The sequence below is a fragment of the Phalacrocorax carbo genome, chromosome 3 (genome assembly GCF_963921805.1).
Source record: "Phalacrocorax carbo chromosome 3, bPhaCar2.1, whole genome shotgun sequence".
NCBI lineage: Eukaryota > Metazoa > Chordata > Aves > Suliformes > Phalacrocoracidae > Phalacrocorax > Phalacrocorax carbo.
The window spans coordinates 34,241,791-34,258,589 of NC_087515.1; the positions used below are offsets into that span (position 1 = coordinate 34,241,791).

At 35.3% G+C, this 16,799-nt stretch overlaps 1 protein-coding gene across 22 annotated transcripts in view; it reads right to left on the reverse strand.

Moving 5' to 3' along the window:
* The window catches only part of NRXN1 (neurexin 1), a 726,568-nt gene that overhangs the window by 625,493 nt on the left and 84,276 nt on the right, over positions 1–16,799 (reverse strand). For 17 of the 22 annotated variants that reach the window (XM_064446453.1, XM_064446473.1, XM_064446456.1 and 14 more), the window contains one exon: positions 13,041–13,070. The exons of the other annotated variants lie outside the window; for them this stretch is intronic. In XM_064446453.1, the coding sequence (XP_064302523.1) occupies positions 13,041–13,070 (30 nt within the window). The remainder of the gene's footprint in view (positions 1–13,040; positions 13,071–16,799) is intronic. 22 annotated transcript variants of the gene reach the window in all.

Genomic DNA, 16,799 nt, shown 5'->3' on the forward strand with positions numbered 1-16,799 from the left:
CACTACTGACTGCTTGGTTTTATTCTTAGTGCCTGCTTACAGACAAAAACCCTACAATAAGCTCAAACATTGAAGTAATCAGAGGGGCTTCATGCAGACCTCTTAAAAATAAATTAATCTAGCTTTTGAATCAAAGATACAACAATTCTAGAGTACTGGGAAGCTGTTTTTTCAACACGAATAACATGTCTGGGCATGTCAACAGTCATGACCACACTTCACGGATACTCAATCATCTGCTGAAATTGTCAGCAGATGCACTGAGGGCAAGCTAGTCATTGAGAACCATACTTTAAGGTATAGAAGGTTCATGCTTTAATTGCCAAATAGGTTTTCCTCTGTCCTTCAGCATAATGAGATATTTTGCCACCACGAATGCATCTGGGCTTCAACAGTTTTGCTAAACAAAGACTCTTAGAAAACAGAGGCCACAGAAGATAAAATAAATACAGATATACAATATATTGCAAATATAAAGCAAAAGAAATTGTGTGGTTTTTTCCTACCATGTACTCATTTATGTGAAGGTGAATATTATAATCTAATATAAATTATAGAAAATGATCTAATTAAAGCTGCTGGAGGCTTTGGGGTTGTTTGTTGTTGGTGGTGGTGGGTTTTTTTTTTTGCTATCAATTACTCTATATCAACCTTCAAAAATATGATAGCATCATTGTAGTGACATTTCAATATGCCCTAGTCTCAAACACTTCTGCTAAATTAATTATCTGAAAATATCAGACGCTGCCAGTTCTGAGGATGACACTGAGCCCAAGGAGGAAGCTGCTCACAAGGCTTCTGAAGTCCCCACGCTCACCGTACAGCAGCACAGGAGGAACTACGGGTGTGTATTTGAAACCTGTTCCTCTGTGCAGCCCCAGTACCATTTGAACACCATCCAAAGATATGAAAAAATAGCATTCAGTTTTTCCTTATGTGAGCAGACTGAATGTCGAGTTTCCCACTTCCCTATGGCTTTTACCCACAGAGCAAATGTACTGATGGGTGTATAAGTTCCAGATTCTTTAAGGATGCAGAGGTAGATTGGAAAATGACGATAGATGTGGTGAAAGAGAGGCCTCCTGTTTGCTACACACAGAGATGTTTCTGTATTATATTTTGAATAATTAGTGCATGAAATAATAATAAAATAATATGGTAGCAGAGACTTTTTTCCCCATGCAAGTGAATACATAATTGTATTCTTCCCAGTGGCACATATTCAGCTTTTTGTACATATACTTCACACACTGTATTAATAAATTATCAATCAATAACAGGTTGTTAATAACTCAATGTCTGTCAGTCCACAGGTGGGAAACTGAACATCAGTAACAATGCGTAGAAGATTCACCTCAACAACTGGCTTTCCTCCTTCTCTCTGATAGTCAGTCCTGTATTGTCAGGGATAAGTTTGGAATTCTTTTAAACTAGAAATATTCTAATTTCATTGGACTAAATACTGCCCTCCTCACCCCTTTTTTATAAGTTCAGGGAGAAACTACAAACTCCCACTTGTCTCCTTGAATTTTAGCAAAACACAAGATCTTTTCCGGGCTACAGTAAAACTGAAGATTAAGAAAGTATTTGAAGTCTTCATGAATAAAGATAATTCTGATGTAGAATAATAAGTCCTTCACTGAAGTAGCCTATGATTCCATACTCCCCTTTTGTGTGAGCATATTGCAACTAAAGAAGACTACTTAACTCACAGTGAATATATATTTGAATGGTAAGGTTCAAAGGGAAACTAAATATTAGAACACTCAGCTCAGTTTTTAAATTAAAACTCTGTGTCTTAGGAGTATGAATCTTTCTTCTGCCTAATTCAGAGCACTCTTATGGGACTGCTTTAGCCTCTGGTTTATACAATTTTCTGGATTAGATCACAATTTCTGTTCCTCATCAAATTTGTCAGCTTTGTATAAGCATTTTTCCCTGTATCAAAGAGCAAAAATGAACAGCTCCAGTTTTGCTGCACAAATGTTTTGCCCAGGTTTATCTGGTGTAGCAATCACTGTATAATATGGTAACTTCATTTCTTACTGTATAACTGGAAGACCCATGTAACCTTTTGTAAATGTATTATGAGTCTGTATAAAACAAAAATACGGAACGGCATAACATTCCTGAAAATGAGATTGTTTAATTGTAGTCCTCAATTTAAAGTATTCAAAATAGATGATCACAGCAAAATGTTTAACTTTGAGAAAGATTAATCTCCTTTTGATTCACACTTCCATACATGTTTGAGGCTTTTCCATGAAGATGTTTCAGTTTTTATGTTACATTCTGACTTAAGGGAATGCTTTGAATGGATTTTCCGGTTAGTCCATAAAGAGTGTTAGGGCTTGTCTTGGTATTTCAGGGGACTCATTGATACATAATTCCATCTACACAAGAAATACAACAAAATTATCCCTAGTAAAATAAAACTGATGTGGCTGCTTTTATAGTCTGATAATTTTCTTAGACGTTACCACAGTAATTTCTCTATTACATGTGATTCATAGGCTTCAAGGCCAGAAGGGTTGTTTTTTATTATCCAGTCTTATTTCCTGCACAATACAAATTGCAGGCTGTCAGCTAGTATATGAGAGACCTCCTCTTTAAGCAGTTTAATGGCTAAGAACCTAGGAAATGTATTTTTAGACTTTCTGAAGCCTGCTCTTCTGACTTGGGTCTCAAGAGTATGCCAACTAGGTAGAGAAGTATAGGCACATTTTTGCCTCCCAAGGTGCGTAATTAGCATGACCTAGATATATGTACATTTCTGAGAGTTATATGTACTTATTAAAAGCTATAGGGCTGATATACAGATTTTCTAGGTATTCTGAAAAGGAAAATATTAATTACACTTTTGTATTACTTTTATAACAGCTCGATAAATGCAGAACTTTCAAAAAGCTGTTTCTTTAACAAGACTATCCATTTCAGTGACAACTCAAGCAATAACTCTCATCTTTTTTAGACCAATAAATAAATATCAAATACATTTCTTTTCCTAGAAGAGAGAATAAACAGTGATTTATGGATGCAGATATGGCAGTCATTTTTATTACATATTTGTCGTTATAGAAAACTGGAGATAGTGGCATTTCTATTTATCTATGTATGTGCCTATGTCCTGAATGCAACTACATATATGTATGTTTAATGTGTATATGCCATTAAAAATTGTTGCAGAATTTGTCCTTCAGAACTGTGGATGACTCAGCTGTGTTTTACTCTATGTATTCAGTGCTTCTCAATATTTTCAGTAGGAATACAGGAATATATCCTCTTCACAGTAGTCTAAACAGCTCCCTTCTTTGCTCTGAGAGGGTACATAGCAGTGGACTAGCAGTGGGACTCAGGTGCCTTTATGTGATGTTCAGAATATAGATTTGCCATAGCTCTTTCCTCTGTCTAATATAGGATGTATGGATATGTATGAACATACCGACCCTGTACAGATAAATATGTTGTACAGGAATCATATAAAACTACCAATTTCCAAGTTCACCTTTGTTGCTCCAATCTTGCACTGAGATACTTTTACATGATTCTTTTCTGAAGCCTAAATTTTCTTCCAAACCTTATAATACAGTTACAGTCATGGACGATATCCTTATTTGAATAATTTATTGCAGAGAACTGCAGGGCTGAAAAGTCTGCTAAGGACACAAAACCCCCCCGAGTTCATGACTGACCAGACACAGCTGTATTTACATGTGTTTGAAGGTTCATAATAATGAAAGCACCTTGAGGAATACCTGCAAAATTTATAGTTTGCACAAGTATTCAGGTGCAATGAAAGCACCAGTTAGTACTCCTACCACAGTTATGTGGGGGTGTTCAGGTATATGAAGATTAAGTTAAAGTAGAATCAGAAATTTTTTAACTCTCACATCATCTTTGTGATGATGTGAACATATACCAGTGCTGCAATTCAATGCAATACACCCAACTAAATCTTCTAAAAATAAAAACTACGTAAGAACTACGTAACAACTAGTCAGTAGTTGCACTTAATACAAATAGCATCAAATATCCATTTAAATGACACATTATTCATAGTGAAAACAGGCAATTTTCAAACAAAAGAGGCAAATGAAAGAGGCATTTGGCTCTCAAACTAATTCACACTTTGTTTTGCACAGGTTAAATAGCAAAATCACAACATTAAGTATCGCATATGCGTGCAAACATAGTTTTCAAAGGTGATTTGCCTGTAACTGAGGTTGGTAATTTTTTCATGGTTTCTTACAGACTTACGCAAATACTAAGCATAGTATCTTGTAAGGCCAAGTAGTTAAGCTCTGATAACTGATAAATCAGAGGACTGGCTCATATTATCAGCAAAATGACTGCGATGCCCTTTTTCTGGGATGGAAATAACTTATCTAGCACCTTTTTGACATAACCTAAGTTATTCGTAATAATGATATTCAGGTTCAGTGAAATGGGAAATCATGTAAGTTATTTCTGATTTTTAATCCTAGAGAGAGATGTTACTGTTGGGTGGAAGTGGGGTCACAATTACCAATGTAGTTGGCATCAGGAATCAATCTCTTAGGGTTTTCAGCTATCAGTTATGCTTCAGAAACAGAATATTAATGGTCACAGGAAGACATTTAGGGTCCTTCTCTTGGGTGGATAGTCCTGAAAATGGGATAATTGTGGCTCATGATAGGAAATGCAGGACAGACCTATTAACTAAGGGTAACTCCAGTGAAAAATTTACACTTACACTCACTCCTGAATTTTGTTTTCTGGGCAGCCTCTTCTCTGCCTGAAGAATACACAAAGGCAGATGAAATGGATTAGACCCAGCTGCTTTTATTTCCTCCCACCACCAATATAAAGAGGCTACTCAAGTCAATGCTGTGATGCCAACAGTGCCAGGTGTAGCCTACCAGTTTCTCTGGTAGCCTCTTGTTATCCAAGGTTGCCTCTATACAGCTTTAGAGAAGGTGCCAGCGAATCAGTTCAGATGTCTCCCTTCTTTAAGGAACAAATGTCTACATTAAGCAGGCAACAAGATGTACCAGAATCTCTAAATCACATTAGCAAGTTACAGAAACATGCTTTAAATTAAATGCTGTGCTGATCAGAAAATTAGTGTAAGTGGGTGCCAAAGAAAAAAAAAAAACCATAAAAAAGAGACCCACAAACAAACAAAAAAACCCAAACCCAAAATATAGCTGTTGTAAGTGGGGAAAAATTACTTTTTTCACTAGAGTAAAAAAATTCAATAGAGAGATTCAATTGTTTTCCTTTCCTCCCAAGCCTGGAAAAAAAGATATTTGGATAACAGCTGGGTATGTATGAAAACCATTAAGGAATGATGAAGGCAGAATTTCATAGCAAAGTCCATGGTCCATCATCCAGGCTCAGTTCCTATGAAATTTTTCTCCTTTGGGCTCCTGAATTTCCCAGTTCATTGCACAGTTTCACTGTTCTACTGATACTTGCTTGCTCTGAGTGGTCCCTGAACTGAAAATAGAAAGCTACCTTCAAGCAATTAAGAATGATAGGGTTACAGAAGTCTTGGAATATCAGGAAAGACACATATTATTAGTATAAGTGCAAATCATATTTTTTAATTAAAAGATTTTAACTAAAATTTTAGGGTGGTTTTCTTCAGCATTCTTCACTTTCACTAAATTTAGTTTCTTTAGAAATTGTGATAAAGTTTATTCCTGGATTTACTAAGCTTGCATGTAGACAAATCTTAGAGATTTTTGAAAATACTCCTCCTTAGGGCTCCAATTTCTTTCCACTTAACTGGTGAAACTCTACTATGCATGATTCTGATTAGATTAATGTTAAAGTCAGTTGAGACTTCTGCTATAAGTGAGATGGACAATAATCTCCAATTACTTGCGGTTTCCACTGAAATAATAGAAATTAGAGTCTGTTGGGTTGATTTGTTTAGCTGCTCATGTAGATTTCAAGGACTGAATTTAACCCAGCAAAATCATAGCTGTAGTGCAACCCTAGAGTGAAGCTGTAATCCTTAGTGTCAACTTTAATGATGGATTTGGCTCAGTAATGTCATCAGATATTAAAAGAAGGTGTAAAGGAGAAGGTTCCAGGATATTCTACCTCTCTGAAATCTCTGTTTCATTAGAAATGCCTATGAAATTTGTTTGAAACTCTCATGGAATTTAATTGTGCAAAAAAGAGATCACTGCAGCTTTTCATTCTCATTTGCTGTGTATATTTATATATGCATAAAAATAAATGTTCGCTTTAAGGAAGAAATGCCTGGTTTTCCTATTTTTTCATTGCTTACCTGCTCAAGATTTTTTTTACCTCTTCAGAGTGACAGCCTTACTGTTTCCCATCCTCAGTAAATCTCCACCTACTTTTTGGCCTGAAATATATATCCTTCATCTTGAAAAGGCTTTAATATTATTTTGAAAGGCTCCCTATCAGTATACACATCTTCTGGGGAAATCTATGCTCAGAATTGGAGCCTACTGCTGAGGAAGCCAGAAGTCTTACATATGTACTATCATATACACCAGTGCTTTCTGGATCCAGCGAAATTCTACACCTTTGCAAACAGAACATTTTTGAATAAAATCCCTCATAGTTCCACATTTATTTTCCTTCCTCTGAACCCACAGCCCTATGACATATATACATATGTATCTATGATACATAATTCTGAGTGACATCAGAATGATTCAGAATACAGTAAATGTTTTATTTTGGTGACAGAAAGGTGCTAGAACACATGGATTGGACATTATGATGTGGTGACTAATGTCAGAAAAATATCATTTTTTAAGATAAAGGTCTTCCCCTTCCCTCATATAGTTTTCTTGATATTTATGGCAGGTCCTTACAATTTCTTTTTGTACTGCTGATTAGGAATCAGCTATCTCAGATGTAAATTTGCACATACATGTCTCAACACAGAATTTGCATTTCTGGTCCTGATGTTGATGGATTTCTTCTGAGCCATGTACTTTAGACAGAAAACTTCTTCAACGGTCATGCTGTGCTGCATTTTTCTCCTTAGGGAATATTAATTGATCATATTTCAGCATAAAGATGAATTTGCAGCTCCAAATGCCATGTTCTAGGCTTGCTAGGTGTCACTCACTGAAGCGCAAGTAAACTATTTTTTCCAGTGCACTACAACTTCTAAATACATAAAGTTATCACCCTTCTGATTAACACACATAATGTATAGTTCATTATGATATTGAACAAAAATGTGAACAGATTAACCATAAAAATATAAAGATAGAATAGATGTTTATTGGAACACATACGTGTAGGCATGGGTGCATGGGTTATGCACAAGAACTTGATTGCAATATTTTTTGTGGACATCAGCTACTATTTAACTATATTTATGAGGCTTTTTAGAAAAAATGTCACTATAGAACAGATATGATCTGTAGTTACTGCTCTTGGGAGCACTTTGAAGACTTTTATGTTTGAAGTTTCTAAATTTCTTTTAACAGGTAATTCTCATTAAAAAAAAAAGAACAAGAAAAAAACCCCAAATCAGCTAAATTTTATATAGAATATTTTAAAAACTGTTTTGTTAATCATTTTGTAAATCATACGAGAATGTCAGAATGTTTGGGCTGTGTTAAATGGAAGATAAATTTTTAAACATTGTTTTGCTCTTTTTTATCAGTAGAAGCAAGTATGGGATTGAGCAGGGAAATGTAGGTTATCTGTTCTTCTGCTATAATGTCACTGAGAAATAATTTCAGTAACCCAAGCTTGGCAATCTCATTCTATGTAAAACTCCTAAATTAACTCCGTTCAGTTCTAGCAGTGAGTCTTTTAAATAAGCTTCCACCTCCTACAATATGTAGCAATGTGAATAAGTACAGAGAGTTAAGAAAGCCCTCTGTCCATGTTTTGTTCTTGCCAGGCAAAAGCCAGCTGCAGTTAAGGAGGCATGTAACTGAATCCATGTCAACAGGGCACTGAACCAAAAATAATAAACTGTGCTAGAGCTCAGTGCTGTACCAAACCATCTAGATGGCTTCTGGACTATTGGTGGCTCAGGCCAAGGAAGGCTGGAGGATGCGTGGCTTTCAGACCCACTTTGAAGAATTGCACACAAAAGCAGATGAGGATAGGCTTTTCAACAATTCCAGGAGGTTCAGAGAGTGTAAAAGGCCAAAACTATTTCAGTTCTTTGAAAACAGAGAAAATTAAAGTCATCGCAATAAGATGAAATTGTGGTTGCATTGAGGTTAATGACTGAATTCCACATAGCTTGATGTTAGGGAAGGTTTAGTAACCTTCCCTAGGTTACCTAGGTGGTGTTTGTGTTGCATGACACAAGCACTGCGTATGTACTTAGCTATAACATACCATTTTAATGGTCATGATTGTGTAAAGATTTATTTAAATGACTTATATTTTTCAGTGCCCTATTTTTATTGTGATTGATAGTTAACAAAATTCTGTTCTTACAAATACTCAGTGGCATCACTTTGGTTTTACAGATATGGTATGATAGCTGTGCAATACAAAACTTGCCCTCTCTTGGCAAGGAAGCTGACACATATATAAACTGATGTTCTGAAGTCTTTTTTCAGCATTTATACACAGTATTCCAAATACCAGCACATCAAAAGCCTGTAATCTAATACAATAAATTGCAGTTGTAGACTCCGTCTTTTGGTAGAAACACTGTTCAGCTAAATCTCATTTAATAGTTTGTTATGGACCTGAGTGACACACATACGATTTAAAGCTGCATATAATATCTAAAGTAATAGGAATATGAACATAGTCTTTAGGTATAGAATGAGTAATATATATAGTCAAAAGTAGGTTATTTACATAGAAATAAACTATAGGCAAAAATAAGTATAGTCTTAAGAGAACAGCAATATAAAAAGGAAGTAATACATGCCACTGTTATAGTAACTAAATTATAAATCCCTTTCATTGCTCATCAAAAGAAAATGAAAAGGAGGAGAGGAATTTTTTAGAAAAAATAAAGAATGGAGTGTTTTACATCAGTTGCCATGTAATCTTAGTTGTATTACTATTCATCACAAAATAATTCTGCATAGGAAATCCGAGAGGTACTAACTTTTGATGAGGTAAGGCTTATAGGTGGAAATGTTAGTTTTATTAGATCACCTTCAGTAGTTGGAGAAAACAAACAAAATTTGAGCATATTTGTTTGGGGCAAACAAATCCTTTTCCATGTCTGTTATGAGCAGCAGACTTCAAGGTTTGCTTCGAATTCAAACAATTGCTCTATAGCAGAGAATGCTCTATAGTAGCATATTCAGGTGGTCTAATAAAAACCTAAGCCCCATTTACAAACCTTGCTTTGCCTATGTCTTTTCACCACCACAGCTGCGACAACTCTATCGCTGAAGTTGTATATGGGTTGATGATTTCCAGGGGGAAAAAAAGGAATTCCTAAATATCCTAATATCCTAAACATCCTAAAAATCATTCTAAATGATGCTTATCAGAAAATAAACGAATGCCAGTACAATGAAAATCTTGCAGTTGTTCCTAGAATTAGGCTTATCATCTACAGGGAGTAATGGACCAGGAAACAAGTTTTGTATAGCTCAAAAGTTGAGACAAACTTCTATATAAGCTGTCGGCTTTATGTTATGTCCTCCTTTATGTCAGGTGATTTTGTAAATAGATCAAGTTATATGACCCCGAGTACTGACAGATGTCTCAGCACCATGACATCTTCTGAGCTTTGCTTCTGCCTTTCTCCAAGGGACAGTGACAGCTTTGTTAATATTAATAAAGCTTCAATACAGTCTTTGTGGCAAAACTATCCATAGTATCCCCATTTATATTCACAACTAAATGACAAATAGGAGGTGTTTCCAGTGAGATCATACTGGATTTTGTATTGCTTACCCACTTGGAAAGGCTGCCTCACCCCTTCTTCCTCTGTCAACACTAGTTACCTGACCTGTCAGCATTCTGTACTAATTCTGAATACACATTAGTTTTTTTTTCCTTTTCCAGTATTCCAAAGAATATCTACGCAATTAAAGAAGATGGTGGTAATTCAGCCATTTATACTCTTCAGGGCAAATTACAGAGTAAAACTTCTTAAAAGTTTTTTATCGCTTATATTTCCAAAATAAGATTAATTCATGACATAATGACTCAGAATTTGCAATCACATTTGTTACTGACCTTACCTACTTTTAAAGGAATTGAACTTATAATGAAAGATTGAAATAGCTGCAAATGAATTCAATACTGGGTTCCTCTTTTGTCCCTTCATTCCTTCCCATCACCCTCCTTCTTTGTTATATTACCATTTGTTACTACTGGGTGTTATCACAACTGTTACATGATCACGTTTCCATAGCAGATATTAGTGTAGTTTCAGACAGTCAACAAAATGATGCCATTTTCCCCAGACTGAGGATATGGTTCAATACTGAGGGATATTTTCTCTCACAAGCAACTGGAGTTTGTATACATATAAACCCTTTCCATCCATTTGAACAAATATACACTGTTATATTTGCAGAAGAAATATTGTGATTATCAAAACATAGTAAAGTAATCAGTATTCCCATATAAAGTGGATAAATCTAATAAAAAATTAAAATGTGAAGAGGAAAATGTAGTCAAATGATTAGATGACTGGTGACTGGTTTTTAAATTTTGTCACATGGCACATCATTAAACATTAATGTAGCTAATATATCCAAGGTCATTTTTTTGTGAATATAATTGTTAAACCTTTTAAAACTAAAGTATAGATGTGTTAACTATTGCACGATACCTGCAAATTTTTTGTTTTGCTAAAATCTGCTTTCCAGATAAACTACCAATCATAATATATGTTAATAATATTTATGTTTTCATCCATTTATACAATAAATCCTGCAGCGCTGTACATACTACTTTGTGTATTCTGTGTATAGAATAATCTAGAAAAAGAACTCCTTAATAGTAATTGTCTATAATGTCAAGGTTCAGTTACTAATGTCATTTTAAGGTAACTCCACCGAAGACATCTACCATTAAGGAATAAGATAGCAATAATAAGGAAGTCATACATACAAAGTACTGTTAAGAAAAACAAAACTAGGATCAGCCATCCAACAAACAAAACAAACCTATAAAACAATCAGTAGACCGTTTTTCATTCTACTTGCTTAAAACCTTACGTAAGCAAGATTTGCAGCTCCAAAACACACATAACCCTTTAAATAGTGTCCCACCTATAACCAGGTACACAGTCTCTCCAGAGAGTGTAATATGAAGTGGAATGAGACACTACAGGTTTGTAATTACAGTCTTTGCATGACATGAACTAAATCAGCCAAGACATCAAGGAACCCGGAAAGGTTGTTTCCAATTTAACTAGTTAGCAAAGTATGACCATGCTGGTTGTTTTTCTGATTTAGACCAAGAGTAGGCACACCCTGACAAATGCTTAAGATGAATAGAACTGTATTACTCATCATATGTAACAGAGATTTAATGGCTTTTAATGACCAGCTTCTCATCATAAAAATATATTTATATGATGTCTGAGAACAAGTACCCTCATAGCAAAACCTGGTGTTTATTCATACAGGAAAAGTCTTGACCCTACTACACATGTTCCCTCCAGGAGAAAGAAAATAAATATGGCTGGTATACTTTACATAAAGAAAAAAATAAAAAGAGTAAAAAATTCTGAAAGAAACCCCCACACTTCTCTTTGGTGTTCATTCTTCCTTGTTCCTTTGTCCAATTCTTGTCTCAGTAATAATCAAAGTGATTAATATACAAGGAAAATCTCAGGGCAAATGTGATCAGCTGATAGCAGAGACTTGCTGAAGTCAGTGCTATTCAGATTTAAAACTTACATCAAACTGTGGACTGGCCCTGGACAGGTTATCTCCAGAGAGTGTCTGTTAGACAACATCATGGTTTTTTTCTGTGCCTGGTGGTTTAGACTGCAATTCTTTGAGAACAGAAAAATGCATACCTCAGAATGTGGCTGTTATTTCATCCTGAATGCTTTCTATAACTGTAGCCTCCTTTATCACTGCCAAAGCTTTACATCTTTCACAAAACCAGGAGACAAACTTTAAAAAGGGTCAGCCTGTACTTTAGAATACTTCTTACCTTGATATCCATGAAATATTTACTTTAAAAACATACCTACCTCATGTTATCAGTGCAAAAAGATTTACATTCATTTGCATTACTGATACATACATCAAAGTATACTGATGGCATTAAAAAATAAAGAAAATCATGTAATACCTTTACTTTTACCTATGGATTTGGTGAAATGGTTCCATGAAGAAAGCATTTCCAGACAAAACGAGAATAAAGAAGAGGAGAGAAACAACAGTAAGAGTCATGAGTATATGTAAATGCAATAGTAGCTGAACATGAAGAGACAAAGTATAAGGTAAGTGTCTGGAGACAAATGGAGATGCAATCAGTGTCATATTAGGGATTTTTCGTTTATTTTTTTTCCAACCATGTACATGCAGAGAAACACAGAAATAACCCATGCTTAGATAAGAGTGACACAAAAGTAACATGGACAAAAAAATCACTGGTTTTGTTAGGTTGCAAAATTGTACTCTCAGCATTCCAGAAGCCAGGAGCAGGTGCTTTCTGCACATTTCCAATCAATCAGCCATGCATTAATGTAAATGGACTCTTCAATGTGTACAATGTGACAAGCTGAGTATCTTCTTTCAGGAGCTATCTGAAGAGTGCTCTTGTGCTTCGTTTATCTTTTATAGAATCACCCACAATTGTATTTTTTGATAAATACATGAAATTTCCTTAATCACCTTCTTATTTCTCTCACCTCTTTTCAGTTATTATATTGCGAGAGGGGGAGTTGAGGAGGCAGGAAGGACAAAAGCTTACGGAGCAAACAAACAAACAAACAAAAAAATGAAATAAGAAAGGATGTGACTAAAACCATGTGTTTATTTGCAGCCAAAGACAGCTTTCAAGCATTTGCCCATCATTTGCAGTGATGGATTCAAAGCAGCTACAGAACAAGAAGAAACAATGAAAGCAGAGTGGAAAAGGAACAGAGCCCATACCTTGGTCGCCCATCATCAGGTGCGCCAGACCTTGAAGGGAAACAAGAGCACAGTCAGCAATGAACAAGGGAGCACGGGAAGGTGGTGTTGTCACAGTGACAAAAATGTTTGTGACAGGCATCTGTTTCCTATGAGATGTCTGTATCACAGAGGGAAATCAAAGAGCATTTTTCAACCACTGGTTGGAATGCTTTGGGCTACGAGTAACAGAACTGCAATTCAAACACTGGGTGCTGCTTTATTGTGTATTTCTTCTGTGCAGTAGTTGGGATGACAGAAAATAATAAAATGCTTTCAAATCCAACCAATTCCTTTAATATTCCATCTGTCTTTATTGTATTTTTATTATATTGCTTTGAACACTTTGCTGGGAGGACTTCCTGTCCTCTACTTGTGAAATGATGTTAAAAACCTGGAGAAGTGTAAACCTGAAAAATGGGCTGGGTCTGGTCTTTTTCCCCTCATAAAAATGAGCATTTCAGGTAATTAAATAAAATTTCTTCATCACATTGAAATGATAATGCAAGGGATGTCTCCTTATTTGTGTGAAACATGAAAGTAGAATGAATTTGTTCCAGAGAAGGCAAATTATTACATATGCAGTATAAAATACATAGCAATAAAGAAAATTTATGTGACAGCTTCTGAAGCTACTTCATAAATCTGTGATAAATAGATTTTCTTTATATTTTTACTGTGAGATGAAATCCAATCATACCAGTAAAGGTCTAGTGGCATTTCAAAACAGATGTCCATAATGATAATCACTCAACCAGAGCCAAATTCCATTACTTTTTAACTAAAAATATTCAGCTTTTTTAATTCATTATAATAAAATTATATTTATATTCTCACCGAAAATAGTGTGATGTAGGAATAACATATTTCTACAAATATGAAGGATTTTCACATTTTATGTCTGGTTTAAAAAATAGGCTTAATCTTGTTGAACTTAGCTGTTTTAGAATCCATTTTAGAAGTGATTAATTGCTCGTGTTAAATGTGCTCCTCTTCTCCAACAACTATAAAGAGTGATACATTATTTTCTTATTTGCAATTAATTAAAATTAATTCACACAAAGAAGGTGTGCAATAAAATATCCTGCTCTTTATTAGAAAGCAGACTTCCTAGAGAATTCCTGTGATTTCTAATTCACAAAGAAAATTAGTTGCATAAATGACTCATAGTACTTGGGAGGAGTTCAAACAAGATACTCCCAACTGCAATCAGTCTTGAAGGATTCATGTCTTATCAGTTCCAAATTTCAAGTGATGTTCCAAATAGATTAACAATGGTTTTGCTGAATTAGTGTTTTTTCATATTACCCTTTTTAGACGGGTAGTTGAACTGAAGGGCCTGATGTGCCCCATCTCTTATGCAATAGATTCTGTTTCTAAATACAGTGCCTTGCAGCTGGTAGGACTACCTGGGGCCTACAGCAATGTAAATGAAAGCTGAGTGTGATCCTGAAGGGATGCCTACTTAAGCATTGCTTGGGAAACATCATGCAGCTGTGCAGCAGCTAGCAGCTTGTGAAAGTGAGTAGAAATGTTTTCATGTGTGTTCCTTCTCTGTGTCGCTGCAACTGAGAGAGGCATGCTGAAAACAGAAAGTATAAAGAACCACGGTCAAGCTTCATTCTTTTAATGTTGAAAGTCCTTGTATGGACTTCTGGAAGCATTGGTCTCTTCTTGTGATTATTTAACTTCTCTTTTGACAAGTTAAATGTTATATTTTAACTTGTCTTTTGGCTTTTTGTGTTGGTGACTATGGCAAGAAATCTCAGACTTTTGACTTGGCCTTGACTGTATTTGATCGAGGGAAGGTGAAACTAGTCTAACGTTACATCTTTTTCCTTAATAAAATTGTGACTTTTCAGCGTCTACTTTATGTGGGCTCTTTCAGCTCTTAGAAGGTATGAAGCAAATTGCTCTCATGTCTCCTAGGGGAATGCAAAGAAGGTAATCCGTTACTACCTTGCATTTAAATATGATCTTCATAACTATAAGGACCTAAATAAAGGGTCTAGCTTCAGGAGATTACCGCTGCTTGATAGCTATTATTTTTTCTAAAATGAAATCCTGCCTGGACGTGGTCCTGCGGGCCCTGCTCTAGGTGTGCCTGCTCAAGCAGGGGGGTTGGACAAGATGATCTCCAGAGGTCCCTTCCAACCCCTACCATTCTGTGATTCTGTGAAATGTGAGAATGGTCAGTTGTAAATACATGATTCTTATATAATTTGAAAAAAAAACATAAATGGCAGAAGTGCCTCTTGAAAACCTCATAGAAACCACTTGAATTTTAAGAGTCACTTATGGTGCTGTTCAACTAAAAAAGGAAGTCAAGTGAATGTAGAAAAAAAGATACTGTTCAAACCAAACCTCTATCAGTTAAAAAATTTAGTAATAGTCCTCAAGACACTGTATTTTGTTTGAGACTGTATGTTACTTAATTTGTGAAGCAGTAACTTACACTTATTTGTTAAAAGCACATAATGATACTTACCTTATTTTATATTTTTTCAATCTGTGAATGAAGGCTACAGAAGAGGGAAGAGTTACTATTACTGTACCTGTGCAATCCACAGAGTGGTTTAAAATGATACAGATAAATCTACCATGACAGCAATCACTGCTAGATTTTCAAAATGACAATCTGCTTATAATAGAGAGCGCCACAACGATAGTCATAGAAAGTTCTAGCCTTAACTAGCCATGTATAGGTGTACCATACATTGAAAATATTAATCTGTGCACCATTACTTCATAAGCAGAATGATAAAAGCCTTTTCTTTGTGAATTAGGAATTCGAGATTTAGTAGGAATGCCTCATGTGTGACCCACTCCATCTTCATACTGAACTTGCCTCCAAGAGGAGAGAGTTAAGGGGCACAGGATGGGACAGTGGAAGCTGATGTGAAGATAGGATATTTAGAGAATTTGGTGTGTGAGTTGCATGCAGAGCACAGGCCAAAACAAAATTTAAACACAGTAAACCTGTAGTAAACATGTTCAACCTTAGCACAATTTTAGTAAAATGAATAAAATGTAGCCTTTCCATACCAGCAATATATACAAGTTTAACTGTGAATACTAAATCATTGTTTCCTTATGTAGCCTAACTTACAGAGATGCTCAGATGTCACAGAAATCAAAGACGAAAAATAATAGCTCAGTTTCCAGATTGTGCTTTGGATATGCATTCTATGCTTCCATTCTTTACATACACATCCTTTGTAACTTTAATGTATGCATAAGTATCCAGACCTGTGTTGGAATAAATTTAAGGTTGCAGTTTTAAGAATTAAATTCAGGTAGGGTCTGGATTAAATGTTATCTAGGGTTTATCCTGTACTGCTGTGCATAAATGAATACATGAAATGAAATTGAAACCCCTTATCTAGTTATACTGATCCTAATTCACATTTCAGATTCATGTTGACACCAGTAAGAGTTTTATGCACAGATCAAATATGCTTATTTCTAAGCTTTTATGTTTTTCACTTAGAATTCACATCCCAGTGATGTTGAATATATTTTTATTTCACAGTGTAAAGTAGATTGTACTGATATGTATGTGTGTGACAGTGCACGCAATTAAAACATCAGAATTGTTTAAATTTTCTTTCTCTTACTGGTAACATATGTTTTAATAAAATTGCACAGCATCATGTATGTGCTAAATCTGAGCACCTCTTCTTGCCCTTGTATACAGTAGCATGGTGAAACACAAAACGGATACTTCCAGGCTTTTTTAGA